The sequence below is a fragment of the Gossypium raimondii genome, chromosome 4 (assembly GCF_025698545.1).
Source record: "Gossypium raimondii isolate GPD5lz chromosome 4, ASM2569854v1, whole genome shotgun sequence".
NCBI lineage: Eukaryota > Viridiplantae > Streptophyta > Magnoliopsida > Malvales > Malvaceae > Gossypium > Gossypium raimondii.
In genome coordinates, this window is record NC_068568.1 from 29437055 (window position 1) to 29463026 (window position 25972).

A 25972-nucleotide genomic window follows, 5' to 3' on the forward strand; every position below is an offset into this window, starting at 1 on the left:
CAAAGAATTCTAAATGCATCGTTCATGATGTTAATCTTGAACATACTGTAAATTCTTGATATCGTATTGTTGTTCCGATTACAATATCGGTGCTTACTCAAGCATATCCTGATATGAACATATGAAGACATCTTTAAACTCTTTGAAGTAACTTCAACAAGGTCATGCTTCATTTCTTCGGTTATGCACGCTATCTTAAGGTCACAATCTTCATTGTCCCCTCATGAAGTAAGATTTCATTCCTGTTCTACCATCCTCAACAAGTCTGAAAATAGGCTACAATCTATCATCTTTAAAGTCATGAGATCCCTCTAAACACAGATCTCACTCAAAGAAACTTCTGAGTCCGTATCAGCATCACTCATGTCGTTGATATCAGGGGACCCATAGTAGGTACCAAAGAATATACAAAAAAATGTATGAATAATCATTTATACAATTATGAATGAATAGAATAATATGGAAGAAGATTCGAAAGAATGAAAGTATAATTATTCGAAAAAGAATGAAAGAATATTGGCTTAAAAAAATAAATGCAAAGATGTATTTTATTAGAATAACAACGTTCAGACATGAGCCTATTTCATAAAGGAATTCTTATTGCCTCTAGGCTGAAGGCAACAAGTGTGTTTTAAACATTACTCTGAGTAATCTCTAAATACTACAGGGGTTTCTTCTGCAGTCTAATTATTTAAAACACTCCCAAGTCTATAAGGGCAAAAATCTGACAAGGTCTCTTTTCAGTTGTTTCATCGTGAACACTTCTCAACACGCCTTCATATTCAATCATGACTGGGTACTAGATGAACCATCTATCTTGACAATACCCATGTTGATGAATTTTTCAACTAGCTTTTTGAAGGTAATGCAATTTTCTATAGAATGCCCCGTAATGCCTGCATGATAATCACATTGTGCACTTGCATCATAGCATTTGGGATACGGGGGCTGTGGAGGCTTCACATGTAAAGGAGCAACAACATGCGCATTGAATAAGCTTTGATACAGCTCATTGTACGACATTGGAATTGGTGTGAACTGGAGCTTTTCAGTACCTGGCTTCACACCTAATTCTTGTATTGATGAACCCTGTTGATTAGCAATCGATTTGCCGTACGTATTCACGCTGTGCACCTCATTTCCCTTTTCTTTTGAGGCTTGCCTTCTGTTATTTCCTCCAGCATCAATCTTTCCGCTCCTTATGGCGCTTTCAATCATTTCACCATTCATGATTATGTCAGAAAAGCTTTTTGTTGCACTCCCTAACATATGTGTGATGAATGGTGCCTTCAATGTGTTGACGAAAAGCATCGTCATCTCTCTTTCTAGCAGAGATGGCTGAACTTGGACAGCAACCTCCCTCCATCTCTGTGCGTACTGCCTGAAACTTTCACTAGGCTTCTTCTCCATGTTTTGCAGAGTAATTCTATCAGGTACCATGTCAGTCACATGACTGTATTGTTTTATAAACGCCTGTGCCAAATCTCTCCATGAGTTAATATGGGTATGGTTCAATCGATTGTACCACTTGGATGCTGCCCCTGCGAGGCTATCCTGGAAGCAATGAATCAAGAGTTGGTCATTATTGACATAACCGGTCATTCGTCTGCAGAACATGGTAATATGAGCTTCGGGGCTACTGGTTCCATTATATTTCTCAAACTCTGGCATTTTGAATTTGTAAGGGAGCACTAAATCCGGAACCAAGCTCAATTCTTTAGCGTCAATTCCATGGTAGCCCTCAGTACTTCCTATCGCTCTAAGTTTTTCCTCCAGCCACTTGTACTTTTCCTCTAGCTGTTTTGGCAATTCATCATTCATTTTCTCTTTTCCGGCCGTCTTATCGAAATCAGGGATAGCATGATTAACAAAGTTGGCTTCGGGGTTAGAGCCCGATCCCACCTGGAAATTCATTTGCGTTGCAACGTCACCCGGAGGGTTAATGGTAACAGAGGACCTACGCGGATATATCTCAACTTGTTGGGGTGTAAAGTCCGGAGGATAGACAAGTCCCTCATTGTCACCTTCTTTATTGTTGAGCACCAATCCCTTTCCTTTGTCAACTCCTCCAGCCAATAACTGAGTCAACTTAGCCATCATACTCCCTTGAAATTCCATTATCTTTTCCATCATCCTTTGTTGAATCTTTTCTAATTGCTCATTCATTTGCTCTTGCATTTCTTTCTGGAACTGTTTTAGCCTTTGGTCCATGTCTCTAGTTTTGGATCGAGTTCCGTAGTAGTGTTTGATAGCTTGATTGGTTTCCAGATTAGCTGAGGAGTGATTTAGATTAATCAGAATCCCTTAATGTATTTATTAATGCATATGAAAAAATGCAATGCATGAGATGAATGCAGAAAAGGCGTCAATTTGAATTCAATTTCATATAAGAAAACTTTACTAGAAATTAAATTTCTTTACATAAAATGAATTACAAATACGACTTTGTCCTAGTACCCAGAACTCTAATCTTTCTAAGTAACAAAGCCAATTCTTGCCCCCGATCTGACTCTAATTCATACTTCACACTCAGCGTGTCAGCTTGTACTGCTAAAGTCTGTATATGGTCAGCTACTCCTCGAATCTGGACTACAGCTTTCCCGATAAGATGATCTCTGCTTCTAACTTGATTCTGAAAATGGTGAAGCTGTTCATTACTATGACTCTCATTTGCTTTCAAGTGCTTGATCTGGATCTCACAATTTCACAACTCCGTCTCTAACTCTTCAATTCTTTTCTCCATTTCTTTAATCTTGCTCAAGCTTGCTTTTAACTCTAACGTAGAATTTTGGCTTCGGTACTGACGAAGAGATCTTTCCAATACAATCACCCTTTTCTTGCTGCGTTGTCTCAGACCAAGTTCGAACAGCCACATTGTCCTCCACTTTATCAAGAAACCCGCTTTCCATGTTAAGCCTTCTATCTAGCAACTGAATTTGAATTGACGCCTTTTATGATGAAATGAAATGTCATGTCATGCAAATAAAACACCAAAAGGCAGTATAACATAGAAACACAAGATATAATCAAGAAATAATAAAGATCCCTAATTGGATATCTACTAAGGTTTAGTATGATTCTACTTAAGGTGGATTCCTAAGGTTCATTATATGAGGTTTGGCTTCTAGAGTAAAGGTACCCGAACTAGCAGATTCCTCAATCCTCACCCATTATAGGCTCATATGGACCGAGTTCAGTTCAGGGGAATACATTTCCCTATGGCTGCACGGAGATGAAAAATCTCACGAAGACATAGGTACGGATGTATCCCGAAAGCAATCCACTACCCTATACGGAGGTAAAAACCTCACAAAGGCATAGTTTCTCACACCCACTTAAAAGGGTAACATTGTTCAACTCATGAAATGTATAATGCAAACAATGTTTAGACAAGAAGATAATGAATGCAAAAGGATGTTATGAGTTTTTTTAAACAAAAAAATATTTTCTCGACCATAAGACAAAAATTAATCAACTTTGTGGCTCGACTCTCTTATTTAAAAAAAAGTCCCCAGTGGAGTCGCCAAGCTGTCGAAACCATTTTTGAAAAAATAAAAATTTTAGGTTGTCGACTTTAAAAAATGAAAATTGGGAGTCGCCACCAATCTTTTATTAAGGTGTGATTGGATCACCTAAAAAAACGGCTTTTGTCTACGAATTTTAGAAAAACGGATCCGGGAGTCGGTTACGTATGAGGAAGAATTAGCACCCTCATTACGCCCAAAAATTGGTACCTAGTTAATTAATTAATGTCTTAAGGTCGAAAATTTTAAAAATATAATCTTTAAAAACTTAAAATGTTGCACATTAAGACCCTTTTCGATTCAGAGAAGCAAAAATGCCACACCCAATACGTTAGGGCACAACATTCTAATTTCCTCCAAAATGAATTAGGTCAGAATACTTATACAATAAAACTTTAAAGGAACATCCACTCGTCCAAGATTTAAGAAATCACACCCAATACGTTAGGGCACGATCCCTTTAGAATCCCAAACTCGGAATATTTCCTTTATTTTAAAAGAACATCCACTCATTCAAGATTTAAGAAATCACACCCAATACGTTAGGGCACAATTCCTTTAGAATCTCAAACTCGAATATTTCCTTTAAAAAAATCTTCATTTTGAGAAATCAATCGTCACATCAATACGTTAGGACACAACGTGTTGAATTCCCAATAGTGAGTTTTTAATTTTTTAATTGAAGAGAAATGCTCGATTTTCGGATTTAATGAAGAAAATCGGAACCCAATACGTTAGGGCTCAATTTCCTTGAAAATCCTAAATACGAACATTATCTCAATTTAAAAAAAAAATTCTATCTTTAAATTTGAGTAAAAATGATGTAATGTGATTTTATACATACAAATACTATAATAATAATAATAACAATAATAAATACATCATTGACATAAAAATAATATAAGCAAATGAATAAACGAAATAAAAAGGGTAATCCATGACATGCAAAATATTAAATGTAAACACAATTATACAATGGATGGGATAGCAAACAAATAAATAAGGATCAAAAGATGTACACATGGAAATTATGAAGATTAAAATATACACATATTTTACAAATAAAATTTTGGGTTATAGAATTTATATATAAATACAATACATAATATACTTATGAAAATAAAAAATATAATTATACGTACATATATAAAATAATAAAAAATAAGTATTTTTAAAAAAAAGAAAAAGGTGAATATTTAATCACTTAAAAAACGTAAATATATACATATAAATATGAAAGTATTCATTTAAAAAAATATAGGAAAATATTCGTTTAAAAAAAATATATATACATGTGTGCATATAAAAGGAATATATATAACAAAAAATAGAATAAAAAAATAATAATAATTACACTATTAATTAATAAAATAAATAAAAAGAACATAAAAAAAACTAAATTGAATTGCAATTTAAAAATATGGGGTAAATTCGCAAATAAATAAAAGTAAAAGGACTAATTTGAACGCGCGAATTACATAGAGGGGCTGGAAGGGAAATTTTCCCTTCTCCTCTAAAACGGCGCCTTTCAAAAGGATTAAATTGGAATTTAAAATAATTTAAAGGCCGAATTAAAAAACAAAAAAAAACTTAATTGGAAATATGTTAAAAGGCGGAGGGGCTAAAAGCGCAATTTGCCCCTCCGCTCAAAAACACGCGGATCCTAAAGTGGATCGGGTCGGAGTCGGGTCGGTTACTCAAAACGACGCCGTTTTGGACGTCTGGGGGCTTTCCAAAACGACGCCGTTTTGATGCCCTATAAATACCCCCCATTCTTCAAAAAATTTCATTTGAAACCTATTTTAAAAAAAAAACAAAAAAAAACTTCCAGAAGCTCTCCCCTTTCGGTTTATGCAGCGGAGATCCGTTGTCGGCCCTGCCGGCAACCACCGATCACCGGTGACGGCGCCGCCATATGCGGTGGTCGGAGAGCCGAAAATTTTAGATCTGACCCTTCCAAAGCCCTTAAATCCGAATCTAACCCCAAAATTGCCAAAATCTTGACGGAGAGGGCCCAAATCTTCAATAAACTCCTCGGCTTCCACAAATCATCCTCGGGGCGGTTACCTCAATCGCTCGCGGCGTTTCAGAAGCAAATCGTGGTGAGTATTTTACCTTTTATTTCGATTTATTTTAGTAAATAAAAAAATAGAAAGAGAGTGGATAAGAAAATGAAAAAAATATCAACCTTTTGATCTCTTGATTGGTTTTTGGACTCTCTTAGTATTCGGTTGTTTGTGAAACTATTTGTTTTTTTTCTTTATTAATTTCTCCATCCCCCCTTTACAATGTATGTTAATGGCTTTTTTATAGCCGAATGAAAAAAAATCAAGAAACAAATTTTGTTTGATTTGATCTACGAATCTTTTGATTTTCTTTCTATCCTTGCTGTTTATTTCTTTCCTTGTTGCTTGCTTCCTTGCAGGTGAAGATCGGGGCTGAGATTCATGGCTGCGGCACTTGAGGATTTCCCTAGAACCCCTAGGGTTTCTGACTATCGTTTTGGGCATTTGGGCCACACATAATTGGGCCACCGTGCTTTGGGCTCCTGTTGTATTTTGGGTTTGGGCCATATAGGCCAATTGTAATTTGGGTCCGGGCAAAATTTGTTATTACAGTATCGATACAATGAAAATTGTATCGATACCTTGCAAAAATAATCGATATCCCTGCCTGGTATCAATATCAATTTAAGCTTTAATGTTTTGGAAAATTGAAAAAAAATAAAATGTATTGATACTTGTATAGTATCGGTACCTTTCAAAATTTGTCAATACCTTTCCTGGTATCGATATCGTTTTAAGGATCGATGTTTTAGAAATTCAAAGAAAAATTGCTCGAGTATCGATACCCTCCCCAAGGTATCAATACCTCATAAAAAGTATCGATATTTCCTCCTTTTTTATTGATACTATAGGCTTTAACAGTCACTAAATTTAGGCATTAAATGCCCAAAGTATTGGTACCCCTTCAAAGGTATCGATACCTATTGAATTGTAACGGCCCTATAGTTAGGGGTGTCGAAAAGTGTATTTTCGGGACTTCGTTCCTTTAAATCGGACTCATAAATATTTTTAATAAATATTTACAAAGTTAGTTGTGTAGTTAATTAGATTTTGATTAAGTACATTTTGTGAAATTAAAAGTTATTAAGTATAAGGACTAAATCGCGTATAAGGTAGAAGTTGAATTATGATTTAAAAATAATTAAAGGGACTAAAGTAGCAATTACACCTTTGTTTTTTAAGTGGACGGCATTAATGATGATTTTATATATTCATATGTTAACTTATTATTATTATATATATATATGTTATATGTTTTAATTAAATGAAATAAAAATTATATGTGTAAATTATAAAATAGTAACAATAGTTATAATAATAGAATAGGTAAGTGGAAGCATGCAAATTAATAGAAAAAAGAAGAAAGAAAAAGAAAGAAAGAAAGGAAGGAGAGCGCACTACCACAAAAGGTTCAAAACTTTTCAAGTTTAATTAGTTAGTTAATTTAGTCCTTTTCTTGTAAATTTTATATTTTTAGAATTCGATTTTAAGTAGTATTCACCCATGTTAAAATTTTAGCATTGATTAAGATTTTAAATTTTCTAAGTTTTACTATTAGGGATTAAATTGATGGATTTTAAGCGGAAATGGAAAATGATTAAATTGTAGAACAAATTATAAATTTTGAGAATAGGGACTAAATTGTGAAAAATTTGAAATTTAGGGTTTAATTAGAAATAAGGAGCTAAATTTAGCTTAAAGTGAAATTAGTATAAAAATATAGGATTAAACGTGAAGAATAAAAATTAGTGCGGATTTAGGGACTAAATTGGAATTTAAGCAAATATTGAGTAAAATTAAAATATTCAATATGAAATTGAATTGTGTTGTATTGATGTATTTTAATTGTTTTAATTTTGTAGCTAATATTGTATCAGAATCCTCAACTAAAAAGGGAAAGGATAAAATCGAAGTCGAATAGCTCGGAATTCACGGTTTGTATTTCTATAATCCGAACCTAGTTGTTAATTGTTGTGTTTGATTTAATGCATTTGGTAAGTGGTTGAGGTGAATAATTTGACACTTTGATAGTGAATTGAAATTATAGTTGATTGAAATGGATTGAATTGGTATATACAATATGAATGTATTAATTATTTGAATTGAAATGAATATATGTGTAAATGTGATAATATGCAAATATGAAAATTGGATATTGGTTGTATTTGAAAGGTGAAATGAAAACCTATTAACTGTATTGGGCTAAGTCGAATATAGATGGCATGCCATAGGATAGGAAGAGTTCATAGATTTCTTCGACTTCGAGTCGATGAGACACTGGGTGCCTATTTGCTTCGGTTTAACCGATGAGACACTAGGTGCTAATTTATATAGCGTTGGGCTTAGTTATTACTTTGGATTTATTTGATGAGACATTGGGTGCTAAACTGTTTTGTTGGTTGGATCCGTGTATCTGTCTGAGTCCGAGTCGTGTTAATAGGGATAAATAAATAATAAAGTTCTATATTTGATATTTGAAATGACATGGTATGTGAAATGAAAATGAGATAATAGATTGAAAAATGAAATGTGAAATATGTTGTGAACTAAAGAAATATATGAGTTATGTACACATGAATTGAATATGGAATGAGTTGTGCCATTGTATAAATGTAATGTTGATTGATATATGTAAAACTATTTATATAGCAAGTGATGGAAATTGAGATAATTGTTTAAATCAAATCAAGTATGAAATCATGTGAAAAATTGAATACAATATGGAATGATGCATTAATATGTATGAAATTGAAATGATGATATCTTGTAATGTTATGCTTATTTAATAATGTGATTGAAAATTCAATTTGAGCATTCATGTACTATTATGTCTTTAAATGTTCGGATTATAGAAATATCACTGAGTTTTACTCAGCCTACGGTTTTGTCTTCCCTGCACAGGTTAGGTACTTCTCTTTTGATCACCGACTCAGTATCCAACAACGATCTTGATCTCAAATGTGGTGATGGTTACCTGATAGAGGGTAGCGCGCGGAACAAGATCGAGTTGTCAGGTCACGAGAAACTCCTACGAAAGGCTCTAAATGATCAGATCTGAACGAAACAGAAGAATTGAGATTAGATGCAATTAGATCTGAAATAAACTATTAATAAACAGCAAGAAACCAAGACACCCTTAGAGAAGATTGTGATTCTTGAGAGCTAAGAGTCGAATTGTGATTAAGCAATGAATTCATACAATCGACCCTATCAATTAAGAAGAAACAAACAAATCAGATTTCAAATAAAAAAGAAAACAATCAGGAATAAAATATTAGGGATTGGGACGGCAAGAAGAAAAGAAGTAGAATAGATGAATCAAACGATTTTGGAAGTATAGAAAGGATGCGAATCCGCCAACAAATTGATTCGGCCAAGAATGCCCAAATTCCAGCAACCGAATTTCACCCAAAAAGAAGTAGCAATCGGTAAAAAACCTAGAACTTCGGGAATTTTGAATCGATTATGTGCTGCCAACAAGAGATTGATTAAACGAAGAGTTCTTGGAGTTGAAACAAATCTGAAACGCGACAAAGAACAGCAAAGAGATTAGATCAAGATTTGGCACAATCAAAAATAAATAAAAGAACTTGAACAGCAAGAATTAAATTAAAGTCCTAACGATCCTTGAAATCCCAAAAGACTTCACAAATCCCTTCAAACGGCTCTAATCTCCCCTCCAAAGAATATCGATGGCAAGAAGAAGGTTGAAGATGGCTCCCACAATCAATAGATTGTTAAAACAACTTCTAAAGAAAGATCAAGAGAGAATTCTTGGAGAAAACCTCAAAGAAAATTCTGCACTTAACAAATCTGAAATTTTAATGTATTTGAGTAGTGAATACAAGGGGTGGCCGACCATCACTTATATAGGCCTCAAACTAATCCTAATCTCATTAGGAAACTTAAAAATTAACCCTAAATAATAAAAATAATAAAAGAATTTCGCCTAACACTTAAATGGGCTGTTTTGGGCCGAATTTAACATGTAATATCTCTAGAGCCTAAAAAATTAAATTAACAAATAAAATGTTTACAAATTGGGCCCTTTGATATTTTGGCCTGATTTTCAACTAAGTATGTCTGGATTTCTTGATTGGGCTGGGAATTTGCTTATTGGGCCTCGCATTCAAGAATTTGGACTTGTGATCCATCTCGTACCGAAATTGGATCGTTGATGCTCGTAATGGAGATCCAATGCGTTTTGGCTGCAAGATTTGGTTTCTTGGACCAAGATTTCCAAGATTTGAAATCTTGATTTTCTTGATTCTTGAAATCGCTCCAAACAGCAAAATTGGGCCAAGATTCGGTTTCTTGATTTTCTTGAAAACAAGAAAGTGAATCTTGATTTTCTTCTAAGGCCTTGCTAACAAACTCTTGAATGGTCCCATTTAGTTTGGAACACATTTGTCGAGCCTTTGATCTCGTTATTGGGCCTTATGGTAATTTGAGCCCATCACGTTCTTGAACTTGGATTGGGCCTTTGTGACTTGTATCATTTCCTTTTGTGATGGAATGTACCTAGGATGTCTTAGTTGATAGTTATTTTGTGAATGATTTGTAAATGGAGTTATAAGTGTAATGTTGGTTTGAGTATATAATTATATGTTTGTCTTTGAAGCCATAAATTGGCATGTTATTTTGGAACCATTGCTTGTGATGTGTATGCGAACTTAAGCTTGATATTTAGGTAGTTATAAGTTAGGTTAATTTGAATGAATTGGTATACTTATAATATTGATTTGAATGATGCATTGATGATATGTTTTGGTGATATAAATGTGGTACCAATGAAGGTACATTGGTTAGGCACCTAGGATGATTTTTTGGCGTGTTTTGAGTATGTTTGATCATGTTTTGAATAGATTAAACGAATGGTTTTTGAGTTTCTTAGTGCCCAAGTAAGTAGGAAATGGTAAACTTGAGTTTTAAGGTACTTTTAGGTGCAGACGACCTGGCCACATGAACGTGTATCACACACGGGCAATACACATGGGCGTGTGACCCAAGTCAGAGAGTTACACGACCTAGCCACATGGGCGTGTGTCTCGGCCGTGTGAGGCACACGGCCAGGCCACTCGAGTGTGTGAACCATACAGTTGAAATTTTTCTAACTTTTTCCTAAAATTTTCAAATGTTTTCAATTTAGTCCCGAATCGTTTCTAAAGTGATTCTAAGGCCTCGAAGGCTTGAATAAGGGACATTATGCATGTTTAATGATTGATTATATTATAATTATTGAAATGTTTTAAAATGAATGATTTAGATTACGTTTATTCAGTAATATTTGAAACCCTATTTTGGTGATGGATATGGGTTAGGGGTGTTACAGTTGCAGGAGACATTAATGGACTGGTTCTTACATCTCCAACGGCTCTATTCAATTTCCCACTAACCTAAATGGTTGGAAATCAATTAATAGGTATAAATACCAACTTTCAAAGCTTCTACAACTACAAAAGAGATTACAAAAGATCAAAAGCTATCAATAAACATAAACAATTCTTTTATCAACCTTTTTGCTTCAATTCTTCATATTTTTCTTACAAACACTTGTGAGAAATTCTTTGTATTTTTATCAGCTCAAGTGTTTTTATTGTGTGAGTGCTTAATTGGAAAACATCCTAATCTTGTAAGAATTGTTTCTTTGTTTGCTCATTTGTTTACTCTTTTAAGAGGTTTAAGTATTAAGATTTGTGTAGAAATCTTAAGAGAATTGTAAGATTAATTCTTGTCCTCAAAGGTTAATCAAATTAGTGAATTTGAGAAAATCCTTAGTTGTGGGATACTCTAACAGAATTGCGCATAGTCTAAATTCTTGTGTTCATTGTCTTATCTTTTCATTCTTGTTTCCACAAAATTTTAAACGGCCAATTCTGTTAGAGTATGCGCAAAGACAAATCATGAGATGATTGTAATCACATACTCATTTTACCTTGTTTGCAAATATAAGGCATTGCCATTGTTATTTCAGTTTCTTTTTCTATGTGTGTAAATAAATTGATTAATAATAAACTCTTAAGTATAATATGATTATTCTTAAAAGGTCTTTATTCAAGTATTATTGTGGGCTTGGACAATAATAATGCATTGAGACTAATGTCTAGTTAATTTATGACAAAGTGTTGTCATTGACATAAGGATGTCAAAATCAATACATTAGTATGTGTTAGAGAACAACATACTGGACTAACCCTTTATGATTATATTTCTTGGATTATAATGTAATAGTCACAACATTACTCATAGTGATAATTATATATACGATCCTCAGACTTGAGATCATCATTGTCCTAAAATTGTGAGTCATATATTTTGATACAGTCAAACGTCTACTGTAATAGGTTGTACTATAAAGACTGATGTTGGATATGCCCCAATCTATGTGGTGAGATATGATTGATCAAGATAGGCTTTGTACCTTATACATAATGGGAACAATATCTTAGGTCACTTGATGGAGTGAGACTAGAAATGCATAACCATGCTCAAATAAGTTTATATGAGATATCACACTTATTTGTTTATTATAGTCTACTCAGAATATCAAGAAATATAAGATGGACTATACAAGTGTGACTATTCGATGACTTGTGTCCAATCTAGATATAAATGACAAAATGATATAATACATGAAAAATTTATCACAAAAAGGTTATGCTGATTCGCGACTTCCTGTAACCCTATGGGTGAAACGAAGAAAATCCTAACACAATTGGTATTGTATTTAACTGTCACATGAATTAAATTAATTGTTGAATTAATTTAATTTGAAAGTTAAATATTGAACGTATTATATGTACAAACTTGTTGTACACAAATAGAGAACATAGTTAAAATTAATAGATGAATTTGATTCAAATAAAATATTAATTGAATATAGTTTACCAAAATTATTATTATAACTATTTATTTTAATAATTTCGGTCAAAGATAAATAATATGGAAGATAATATTCTTTTGGAAAGAATATGATAAAACTTTCTATATATACTTTAATGAAATATTTCCATTTTTATTATGTGATACCAAAGGAAAAGAGAGTGAATCTCTGATTGTGTTAGGGTTACCATGAAAAACAAATCAAAAAAGGTCTAGCAACCACTTTTTGAATTCTCTCTAAAAAAATTTGAAGAGTTTTTGCTGTTTGTTCTTTGATTGGATGGACTACGTAGAGGCCGAGATGTTTTTGGTTGCAACTTGGAATCAACATTGTGAAAGAAATTAGATTCTAAAGGTATATCTTCAACTCTTCTTCACCCAATTTGTTCCTCGTACATGGATCCATGGTTGATGATCACTGGAATAATTTTTTCGCTGCGTCACGGGGTATACCAATGTTCCAACAAATTCAACCACTCTTGGCTATTTCGGTTGATTGATCAAGCTAGCAATTGATATCAAAACTAGTCTCCACAGACGATTTAACAACCAAGAGAAGATCCTTGAAGAATCTCAAACAATCATCAACACACTCTACAAAGAATGATGTCCACATCTGGGTTAGTTTTTTTTATAAAGAATCTAAATCTATCTCAAAGCCTCCATACTTCAATGGAGCCAACTACTCTTATTAGAAGATGAGGACGATGCTATTCATTCAAGCCAATGATCTTGGGGCTTGGTATATCATTATGGATGATCCCTCCATCCCTCTATAATAGCCGGTTTTTAGTGGAATCAGAACAGTGGTTTCGGGACCACAAATTCGATATGTGAATATCTAATTATTTATTATTTTAATTTCTAAAACATGTTAGTAGCGTCGTATAAAGATTTCGTTAAGAAATTTTACTGTTTGCATGCTTAATTCGATAAAAAAGGATTAAATTGTAAAAGGTGCAAAACTTAAATTCTATAAATTAAAGGGAATTATAGGCTATGAATTTAAATGGTTGGAGGTTTTATGTTGTAATTATACCATTGATATGGTTAATGGACAAAAATGGGCATGGTTTAGTAAATTTTTAAAGGTTAAAAACTATGGTTAAAATGGTAATTAGTATAATCATAAAATAAATAATAGAAAATTTAGTGCTCATCTTCATTTTCTTCTCCACCGAAATTAGGCTTAGCCCCATTTTTGGAGCTTGAAAGTTCGGTTAAACTTTTGGGATTGCATGGTATGAATTTTAACTCTGTTTTTAATCATTTTTACGTTTTTGAAGTTGTAGCTTAATCTAGCTAGCCCAGAGACTAATTTGAAAAATTGTTAAAAGTCTAGGGTATTAAAATCATGTGAATTTGATTTTTGGTGGAGGAAAATGAATATATGTTGTTAGATACACAACTTTTGTAAAGTGAATTTTGTTGAAAATGTCAATTAGGGGTTAAAATTGAAAAATGTAAAAAGTTCATGGTGTAAATTGTGAAATAATGAAGTTTATGAGTTGATAGGGACCTATATGAAATTTGGGTAGCTTGGGTTAGGTATGGATTTACATGAATTTCATCTATCGAGCTTAGAGACTAAATTGAAAAGAAATCAAATATGTAGGGGAAAAAGTGTAACATGTGAATTTGGATTGAATTTAATAGACTAGTTATTAAATTGGTTAAATTTATTTATTTAGACCAAGATAGATCTTAGCCGAATTTAAATTGAGGGAAGGTGAAAGTTGTGTATTAGTCGGTCGTACTCTTTTACGATAGTGTCGAAGTAAGTTCATAGTAATTAAATTATATCATTTGATTTGCTTATGAATTTTTATTTTATAATAAAGTATTTAATTATTATATAATTATATCCCTGATCGCACTTACGTGCCCCTGTTGTACTTCGGTACCCCCGGTCGCACTTGTGTGCTCCTGTTGTACTTCAATACCCCTAATTGCACTTACGTGCCCCTGGTGTACTTCAGTACTCTTGATATCACTTTCGCGCCATGGTTACGCTTCGGTAACATTTATTAAGAAAAATAGTGGTTCACTCATTTAATGTTAAGTTAAATAAATTGCTATGTACTTACTAAGCTTTATAAGCTTATTCGAGTTTATGTGTTGTTTTGTAGATTACTTTTGCTGACTTGGGACGGATTGAAACTTCGGCTCACACTATCCATCATCGTTAGTAGCTTTTGAACCTTTTTGGGATTATCGCATGTATATTTGGCTATAAGTATATATGTATATGTGTTTAGTTCATTTTGGTATAAAAGTGAATTACTAAGTTGTATGTTTGGACATTTTGTTTTCTAGGTTGTACATATGTATTTTTGACTTGATAAATTGGTATTAATTATGAATAACTTAATGTTGATGAATTTACGTTGTTATGCTAGCATTTGAATTTGGTTAGGTGTTTGAACAAATAAAAATGAAAGATTAGTTTGAAAATGCATGAAATATAGGTTGTAGGATATGTTTTAAATGTGGATTTGCTAACTTTGTCTTCAATGGCATATAAGTCTATTGGCTATAGGAGTGGAATGATACAAATGGTACCTTGTTGGTGTTTGGTTATTATGTAATTTAAATGCCATATGTTGAAGTAAATTTAGTTTAAAAGATAGTGAATATTATTTGGCCAAATTGAGTACATGGTTACATGTTTATATGTTGACATTTGAGGTGCCTATGGGCATATTGGTTGTATGTTAATATACAATATGTATATAGCTTGATTTTTCATAATTTTGGTGCTTTTTTATAGCTTGTATATATGTGAAACTTTGGGTGTAGGTACATGCCAAAATGGGTGAGTAAAATGGCTTGTAAAATAGCCTAATTTCGTCCATACGGGTAGAGACACGGGCGTGTGTCTCAGCCGTTTGTGACACACGGCCGTGTGTCCCCTGTAGTTTTACAAAGGGGTTGCAAGTCAGGCTATTACACGGCCTAGCACACGGCCTGGTACACAGGCGAGTGAGGTTACTTAGAAGGGTTTACGGCCTAGCACACGGGCGTGTGGCTTGGCTGTGTGACCAAGTCAGAGAGTTGCATGGGCACGAACACGGGCTAGGATATGACCGTGTGTCCTATTTTGAATGCCCACACGGCCTAAGACACGGGCTTGTCTCTTGGCCGTGTGACCTTTGTAGCTTTGAAAATTTTCAATGTTTTTCAAAAAATTCTTTGAGTTTCTAGTTTAGTCCTGACTTGTTTCTAATGCATATTTAGGGCCTCGAGGGCTTGTATAAGGGACAATATGTATGATTTTGATTGGTTCTTGATATGAATATTGTTATGTTATGAAATGTTTAAAATTCTGTTTGTTTGTATTGTAAACTCCGGTAATACTCCGTAGCCCTATTCCAGCGATGGGTACAGGTTAAGGGTATTATACCCTCAAAAAGAATAAGGAGAACTTTTGGTGCCAAAAAAAAAGAGTGGAACGAAGAAGAAAGAATGAGTATCAACTAAATGCCAAGGCCATGCATACGTTATTTTGTGCACTTGGTCTCGAAGAATATAATAAGGTGTCATCGTGTTATAATGCCAAGGAGATATGGGACAAGTGATACCTCTAAAATATTGAGTTATTTTCAGTACTTTTAAGCTCATATTTTTGTAATGCCCTTGAACCGACCCGATCTACCAGATCTGAATCTCGGGTTTTATGTTTTCATTATTGATGTAACTTAAAATTTTTCTTTCTTATTCATTCATGTAAACGTCTTTCTATATATGTAACATAATCTCTAGTTAGCATACATTGTATGGTTACACTTACATTTAGCCTATGTACAATTGACTATTTATGGCTACTACAGATTCTCTTGTAAAAATACAATGTATGGGCATTGTTTTGGCTCAATAAAACTTCAGACTTTCCTACTTCCTCTCTCTCTTATTCTACTGTGTACATCTTAGAGTACTACTTATTTATTTTGGCATAGGCTTTAGCTATAAACATATTGAATTTCTACTCAAATGACTTATGCGTAGACTTTGACATGCCACTTGATTACCTCTGTATGCATAATAACCTAACACACCGCTTCCTTGGCGTAGCCCTGGCATCGTTTCTTGGCGCATATTCCTTTATAGACCTAAAAACAAAAATGACTTTTGTAAGTTCGTAAGAACTTAGTGAGCTCAACCTTAAGATACCTTTTTCGTTAATGCTACATTTCATATGTTGTTTAGCACATCCTTGGGGTGTTTCTTGACCTTTTACCTTCTTTGGCGGGTACAATACTGAGGCTACCATCTTTATTTCTTCAGAACCATCTTCCTTCTCTTGTGCATACTGTACTTAACATCTCATTACCTTATGTATCCTTTCATAAATCTTATCTTTACATAATCCTTAACCTCTTCACTTATCTTATTATCATACTTAACTTATTCTATACTCACTAGTCTTATCATTATCTATGGGGGAGGTAGACTGCGCCCAATACTTATCTCAAAATTTGCTTATATCTTCCTTACTTCAAAGCACTCTCTATTCTTACTCTTAACTCATATCCTTGCCTCGCCATTTACTCTGGCACACACTAGCCTTTCTTTTCATCCCTTGTAACTATATGGGGTTGGCCATTCATTCGGTATTCACCCAAAGGTGTTGTCTTCAGATGGTCATCATGAGATCCATTCTTCAGATTCTGCCACAGGCATTCCTTCCTGAAAATAGCCACAGAGGCTTTACTTTTAGAGACTCGCCACAAAGGCGTCCTTTTAACAGAGATAGCCATAAAGGCATTCATTTAATAGAGATATCCACAAAGGTATTCATTTAGTAGAGATAGCCACAAAGGCATCCTTATAACAGAGATCGCGACAAATGCTTTCTTATAACGTAGATCGCTACAAAGGCTTCCTTATAACAAAGATTGCCACAAAGGCATTCTTTTAACTAAGATAGAAACATAGACATTCTTTTAACAGAGATAGCCATATGGCTTCCTTATAACAAAGATCGCCACAAATGCTTTCTTTTAGAGATAGCCACAAAGGCGTCTATTCAGAGATAGACACAAAGGCTTTCTTATACAGAAATTGGTTTTTATGACGTTAGGTATTTGCCTAAGCTCACCGTTGTGAGGTTTTTCCCTCATCGCTAGTACTCACCCAACTATCATTTACATATTCCATATAATGCCATGGCCTAGCCATGGTCTTACACCATATGGTCTTAAGAGTGCCATGAACTTTTTCTTTTAGAGATTCGTGTTTTTACTCTTGATGGACCCCTTTAAATGACTCTAGAGACAGACACAGACACTTAATGCAGGCTCATACTTGACAAACTTATTCCTTTCAGACTTCTTCATGACATATGCATTCATACTTATAGACATGTAACACATTCCCGTAAACTTCATGCATGGACCCTTCATGCAGTGACTTACTCATGATAAAATTTTTCACAACATGTCATCAAAATACACATATACACACTTTACTCATTTAGACATATTAATCATTTTCCATATGAATCATTCATACAAGTTCATTAGACATACATTTCACATAGAATCATCACATCATGCATTTCTTAGCTTGTTTTCACAAAATGTTCTAACATGCATAATACATTTTTAGGAGTCAACTTAGAGACTCACCTGACTTGCGTATTTAGCAACTTTAAACACCATATTCGGGTTTCTATCAAGTATATTGACAACTCCTAATTGACAGAACATGGGAACTCATCAAGATTTGTACACTTAACTCACTTTCTTTCAGTTTGAACACCAAAAATCTCTAAATAAGACTTTACCATACTTATTTTACCCAGCTAAACCAAGTTGCTCCTTAACAACTTAGTATGTGAGGTTTTTAGATCTTACCTTAACAAGGGGCATCTTAAAGCCTAGATTGATATCTTTGACTCAACTTGAATAATAAGAGGAATTCTCTCCGTTTCTTCCTCTTTATAAATAGAGATTAGTTCTTGAAGAAGTGAGAGAAAGGTCCCTATAAACTCAAAATTATATAGGGGTTTTCTACATATTGTTACCACCTTTTTACTTAAGAAATATGTTTACTTGAGTAATTGTTATTAAAATAAGTGAATTTTACTTAATTAGTAATATTGGGCATGAATTTAGAAAGTATGTGAAATTGTGCTTAATTACATGATTTTTGTACATACTTTATGTTATTTCCTGTTAATTTATTAATATATGATTTTTCACTATGTAGGAGGACCATTGAAGATGTGATTAATGTGAATAAACATTGGACATGCACAAATTAGTTCATGTGGACGACAAGACCATGTAATTTGGGTCATGGGGTTGATAATTTGACCTAGAAAAAGATGTGATAAAAGATGAACATGTTTGCTAAGTTATTGGACTGATAAACCGTCCAACAAGGGGAAACTAAAGCCAAGTTTTGACACAAGTATATGGTAGCCCAAAAGCAAGCTTTGTGGTATTTAATTGAAAGTCCTTATAGTTGGAAAATAATAAGAAAATCAGCCCAAAAACTTATTGTTGAAACTGTCCACCCTATGGCTATTAATAGCCTTGGTTTGAATTCAAATTGAGGAGATTAAGTCATCCCCTTCTCCTTGAAATATGGCCGGCCATGTGTGGTAGAAAAAAAAGGAATTTTGAATATTGTTTTAGCTAACTCTACCCCTTACCTTCACCTATAAATACCATGCACCAATCCCTAAATCCCTCATCCCTTACAATTCATTTCTATTCTCTCATTAGCATTTTCTCTACATTCCATTTTCCTTTTCCTTCCCTTACATAGCCACCCATCTCCTTTCCATACTTTAGCCACAAAAGTTTTGTCAAAAACATTCTTTGGCCGGTCACCTTAGTAACTCCTTAGCAAAGAAGCATTGAGCAGAACAGAGGAGTGCATTAGTCAGAATAGATTCGAAAGGTTGCTGAACTGAATCAGTCAAAATAGATCGGAAAGGTTGTAAGTCCTTGATAAATGCATGGGGGTGCCACCTACATGGAGGAAATTGTTAAACTAAGTTTTACTTGGTAAATAATTTTGATATAACAAATACTATGTTTTTAATAAAAATCATTTTAAACACAACGTGACAAAAAAGTTGATCTCAAATGATATCTTAAAAGAAAAAAATCTTGAACTTATACTTAGAAAATTTTTCAAATCCAAGTTAGTTAAACCAAAGTCTTAGACATTTTTCAAACAAACTAAAATTTCTTCAGGCCGAAAAGTATGGATCCAGTATTGATAAATTTAAATGACTATCGATAGATTCACAAATTTATCGATACATTTTTTTGTATCGATATGAAAATGACATTTTATTTTGAAAATTTTTACCAAGTATCGATTCGGTATTGATACCTTTTTTTGGGTATCGATAAATTTCTTCAAGTATTGATACTGGTATACATTAATCGATACATTTTTCAGCATTGATACGAAATTAGCATTCTGACTTGTAAAGTAGTTATCAAGTATCGATACGGTATCGATACCTTTTATTTGGTATCGATTAATTTCCATAGGTATCAATATAAAGAGTTCCAAAGGTCACTGAATTAGGCATTAAATTCTTTTGGTATCGATACTTGTAGAAAAAAATCGATACTTGTTGTTGCAGGTGACATTAATGCTCCAGTATTTTCATCCCCAACGACTCTATTCAATATCCCAACAACCACAATGGTTGGAAATCAATTGAAGGGTATAAATACCAACTTCTAAGGGTTCTACAACTAGAAGTGAGATTATTCAAGTTTAAAGATCAATCAAACAACCTTTGTGCTTAATTTTTCCATACTTTTCTTTCATATACTTATGAGTTTCATTGTTATTATATAAGCTCAAGTGTTTTCTTTGTAATTGTAACATTTTTGTCTTGTGAGGTTTCATTGTTTTCTTATTTGTTTCTCTTTGAGAGGGTTTGAGTCATAAGACTTTTGTATATATCTTAAGGGGGTTGTAAGGTTAAACATTGTCCTCAAAGGTTGATCAAATTAGTAAATTTGGAAAAAAAAATCCTTTGTAATACCCCTTACCCGGTCCAGGTGTTGAACCTGAGTAATAGAATGTTATAGACTAATACGAAACATTTACATACCAAATAATAGTTCACAATTCAATTCAATATCAATTAACCATATTTAATCATGTATAACATGCAATTAAATGAATTTCATGTTTATATCGAGCTTACAAAAGCTTAAAATCAACCTGGTAAAAAACAAGGATTAAATTGAAACAAAAATGAATAGATAAGAAAATTCTGCAAACAGGAATCGCACGACCGTGTCCCTTGACCGTGTGAAAGGTTGAGGCCATGTGGGATGGGACACCTGGCCTTGTGGCCAAGCCGTGTTATAGCCTGATGCTGTGTGGAGCTAGAGTCACATAGCCGTGGAAATAGACTGTGTCACTTATTGATGCCGTGTGGGTCAAAAGTGCAAATATTCAAAACCCAAACTTATTTGATTTTTAGTTGGTTATGAAATCCTAAGAGCCGCCCATGTGACAAATTAGCGCTATGTGTCCAAACTTTTCCTAAGAAAAATTTCGTATTTACTTCTCCTTTTCGGTTTTTTCTTCTATTTTTCCACATATATAGAAAAATAGGGTTGTAATAGCCTTTCTTTCTTTTTTTCTTCATGAGTTTCAAAGATTATTTTGCAAAGTGTATGAGTTGTATAATTATTTAGCAACAAAGTCAATGCCAATCAAACTAAGATTAAATCGGCTATTTTTAATATTAATTTAAGAATATAATTGGGAATAAAAACTATTTTTATCTATCTTTAAAAAAGATGTGTTTATATATTCCAATTTTTCCATATTTGATTTTTAGTTGGTTATGAAATCCTAAGAGCCGCCCATGTGACAGATTAGCGCAATGGGTCAAAACTTTTCCCAATAAAAATTTCATATTTACTTCTTTTTTATTTTTTTTTCTGTTTTCCACATATAGAAAAATGGGGTTGTACTAGCCTTTCTTTTTTTTCATACAAAGATTATTTTGCAAAGTGTATGACTTTAACACTTTCTAACAAAATAAAGTCAAGAAAAATTAAAAAGTAAACAAAAATTTTAAAATTATTTTATAATCATTATTAAATGTTTTATTAATTTAATGTAAATATTTTCATATTAAATGTGATTTCACTTATTTCTTACTTTAATTTAATATTATAATTTACTTTTCAATGTAGTTCTAAATTTCTATATTCTTTTAATAATGTTATGAATTAATTCAAACATACAAAAAATCTTTTCATAGATTTATTAATGTTTACAATAAACTTGAATTCTCATTTACTTTTTATACCATAGTTAAAAAAACTTCTACATTGCATAAAAGTATTTTGTTTCTTAGTTAGTTTAAATATTATTTACATTAAATATATTATATATTATTTATTTATAAAAAATAAATATATTTATTCACCTACAATTGAAGTATAAAAGAATTAATAAATATAAATACAATTCAATCATAAATATATATGAAAAATTTATAAAATAAAATAAATCAAACCACTAAAAAATACAACCAAACCGCCAACCAGTACATAAGCAAACAAAACCCATATTACAAGGGTATGAGTACTCAAAGACCTACAGCCTAGTCTTTGCCACTTAATAATTGGTTTTTAATATGATTCTCCCAATAAGAAAGATAATATATTTTTAAAAAATCATTTTATTCTTTCTCAATTTCAAAATTAAATAAATTAGTTCTCTTAAAGTAATCAAAGCAATTTAATCTCTATGAATATAAAAATGAGCAACTAAGGATAATTAATCACGACTTAGACATAATTTTAATTGGTATAATAATAAAATTAGTCCTTAAAATTTACACATTCTATCAATCAAGTCCTAATTTAACAAATTTATCCCATAGCGTTTGTATAAATGTGTAAATGTTGAGCTTGAATTTGTTGAACTTATTAGAATTAATGTCAAAATAACGAAGTATATAAACATTAAAGGCTAAATTTGTTACTATACCAATCAAAATTATGTACAATTAACGGAAGACATTAATGTTATGCTTAATTCTCCTTACTTGCTCGCTTTCAAAATTAACGAGGATTAAATTGCTCCAATTTTTTCGAAAGAGACCAATTTACTCAATTTTGAAATTAAGAGGGATTAGAGAGGTCTTTTTACCAAAAATATAGTTAAAATAGAGCCAGTGAAAATTGAAGTAGTATATATGCTGTTAAACTATGAAGAATGAGGAAAGCAAAATAAAATGGCAGAAGAAGTGAAGCTTTTGAAGACCTGGTCAAGCCGTTTTGGATTAAGGGTTGTTTGGGCGTTGAAGCTCAAAGGTATACCATATGAAGCAATAGATGAAGATCTGTCCAACAAGAGCGCTTTGCTTCTTCAGTATAACCCTGTCCACAAGAAAATCCCAGTTCTTGTTCACAATGGGAACCCCATCTCTGAATCCCTTGTGATTCTTGAATATATTGATGAGACATGGAAGCAAAATCCCATATTGCCCCAAGATCCTCTACACAGAGCCAGGGAACGGTTCTGGGCCAAATTTAGTGATGAAAAGGTAAGGATCTTCTGTTTCTGTATCCATTTGAGAAAACATAAACGTATCTCTATTCTTGTTGTTGGCGCAGCTACTACCATCAGTATGGGGTGCTTTCACCAAAGAAGGGAAAGACCGAGAGGAAGCTATGGCTGCAACGATGGAGAACCTGAAATTCGTAGAAGAAGAGCTGAAAGGAAAGAAATTCTTCAGTGGAGAGAAGATAGGCCTGGTAGATCTTGTTTTCGGTTGGCTTGCTAACTTGATCTCTATTTTTGAAGAGGTATCTGGCTTCAACATAGTTGGTGAGGGATATCCATTGTTATCGGCCTGGATGCAAGAATTTTCAGAACTCCCTGTGATTAAAGATACCTGGCCTCCTCGTGACAAGATGATCATCAAGTATCAAGCACGTTATGACAAATACCAGCCTGCAAAATGACCTGTTCCTGAGGTTTTTCCATTGGTAGTTTACATTAAAAGTTTAGGCATCATATTGCTGCAATAAGTTCAAAACTATGTGTGTAGACAAGGCCTTGGAGCTTATTTACCATAAATGAGGGATTTTCCTTTGTAATCTGTCAAGAAACTGAAGTTGTAATTGTTGAACCAGATTGCCTCGTGAATTATATCAGTTGTTGCTGTTTTTTTTTTCACTTGTTATCCAATGGCAGCTAGCTAATGCAAAGAAACAGCTTAATCAAAAGGATTGTTAGTGGAAAATAATAGTAAAATAATAAAGCTTAATTATTATGCCTCCATAAGCACACTGAAATTTTCATTAAGCAAAGCAGGTCCAAGACAGCAATAAAGTGAATATTTACATGCAGGACTGATTTATCTTTCTTATCAAAATCCTTGGCTTCAAAATGTATAGTCAGGAACACAAGGCTGAGAACAGCAAGTATTAAAAGAATCCATTTACTGAGCAACAAAAATTAACTTCCAAGGAAAATGAGAAAAATAAGTGTTAAAAAAAGTCACACTTTCTAGTTTCCACATCTATTCATACAAATTCACCACAATGGAAGTAGACGATGATGAAATTAGAGATTAATACTCTAATATATTAAGGAAAAACTCACTCAAAACTATATATTTTTTAGAAATATGTAAAGATATATATAGACGAAGCATTTATTGAATCATATAAGGAAAGAAGGTCTCTAATTTAGAATCTCTAAAAATCAGCTATAAACACTAAAAGTTAGCTATTCAATGTTGTCAAATAATCAAAGATTCTCAACACTCCTCCTCAAGTTGGTGCATAGATGTCTTGCATGCCCAACTTTCAAAGAAGATTATGAAAAATCTTATTGCTGAACCCTTTAGTAAAAACATCAACCAACTATTTTTCGGATGCTAGATAAGATTGACTTAAAACACCACTGGCTACTTTTTCCTTGATAAAATAGTGATCAATTTCGATGTGCTTGGTCCTATTGTGCTGCACTAGATTTTGAGCTATGTTGATGGCCGCTTTGTTGCCACAGTGCAAGGTTGATCCATTTACGTTCAACAACTTTAGCTTTTCTAGTACCTTTTGCAGCCATAAAAGCTCACAAACACCTTGATTCATAGCCCTATATTCAACCTCTGCACTTGATCAAGCCACAACACTTTGTTTCTTGCCTCTTCAAATGACTAAGTTTTCTCCCACAAGAGTACAATAATCCGTTGTAGACCTTCTGTCATCAAGAGAGCTAGCCCAATCTGTATTTGTAAATATTTCTATCTTGAGATGACTATTTTTGGAGAATATCTACATATGAGCTTCGCGAGGATTGGAGAGAAGCTATCATTGATCCAAGAAATCAAAAACGTGTTCCTTAATTTTCAGCATCTGAAAATTTTCAGCATCACTGGTACAAGTTGTTTGAATATGTTGATAATAATTAAGTTCCTGCCATAAGCCACTTAACTCAGACAAGCTACTATTATGAGCTTCCTGCAAAATCTTTTGAACGAGATTTGAATTTCTCGGAATGCAAATTCTGCCTTTGAAGTATAAACTATCATCGGATCCAATTTGAAAGTTTGAATCAGGAGTCATTTCAATCTGTTTTTGTTTAGCTATCAACACATCATCGCATTTATGAGCTTCGCAAATCTGTTGTAAAAACATCGGTCTAGCTTTCAACTCAGCTAAGATTGAACCATCATCAGTCAATGTCAATCGTGTGTTTAACGCTCACAAAGCAAATAAAGATTTTCTACTCAAAGCATCAACAACTACATTAGCTTTTCCCAGATGATAATCAATGATCAAATCATAGTCTTTCAACAACTCGAGCCATCTGCGCTGTCTCAAATTCAAATCTTTCTGCAACATTAAATACTTCAAGCTTTTATGATATGTGAAGATATTACATTTTTCACCGTACAAATGGTGTCGCCAAATCTTCAAAGCAATCATAATTGCAACAAGCTTTAAATCATGCATCGAATCATTCTTTTCGTGCGATTTTAACTGTCTAGAAGCATATGCTATTACTTTGCCCTCTTGCATCAGAATATAGCTTAAACCATTTAACGATGCATCACTATAAATCACAAATTCTTTACCAGGCTCTGGCTAAACTAACACTAGTTCCTCGGTTAACAATGCTTTTAATTGATCAAAACTTTGCTGACATTTCTCAGACCACTCAAATTTAACCTCTTTTTGCAATAATCTTGTCAATGGTATAGCAATCATCAAAAATCCCTTGACGAATCTTTGGTAATACCCAGCTAAATCGAGAAAACTTTTAACCTCAGATACATTTCTCAGAGGCTTACAATCAACAACAGCTAAAAGTTTTGCTCGAATCAACTCTGATGCCATCTGCTAATACAACATGTCCCAGGAAATCGACTTCTCGAAGCCAGGATTTACATTCGCTAAACTTAGCGAATAATTACTTTTCGTGCAAAGCTTGCAAAACAATTCTCAAATGCTCGGGATGCTCTGACTCATCCCGTGTATA

The 25972-nt window shown here is 33.2% G+C and overlaps 1 protein-coding gene across 1 annotated transcript; it reads left to right on the top strand.

Annotated features, from left to right (window-relative positions):
- The first annotated feature begins 22689 nt into the window (after nt 1-22689).
- Nucleotides 22690-23659, top strand: LOC105780657 (probable glutathione S-transferase). The gene is made up of 2 exons (XM_012605113.2): nt 22690-23024; nt 23095-23659. The coding sequence occupies exons 1-2, from the start codon at nt 22713-22715 to the stop codon at nt 23443-23445; spliced, it is 663 nt and encodes a 220-aa protein (XP_012460567.1). The 5' UTR covers nt 22690-22712; the 3' UTR covers nt 23446-23659.
- Nucleotides 23660-25972: the final 2313 nt, after the last annotated feature.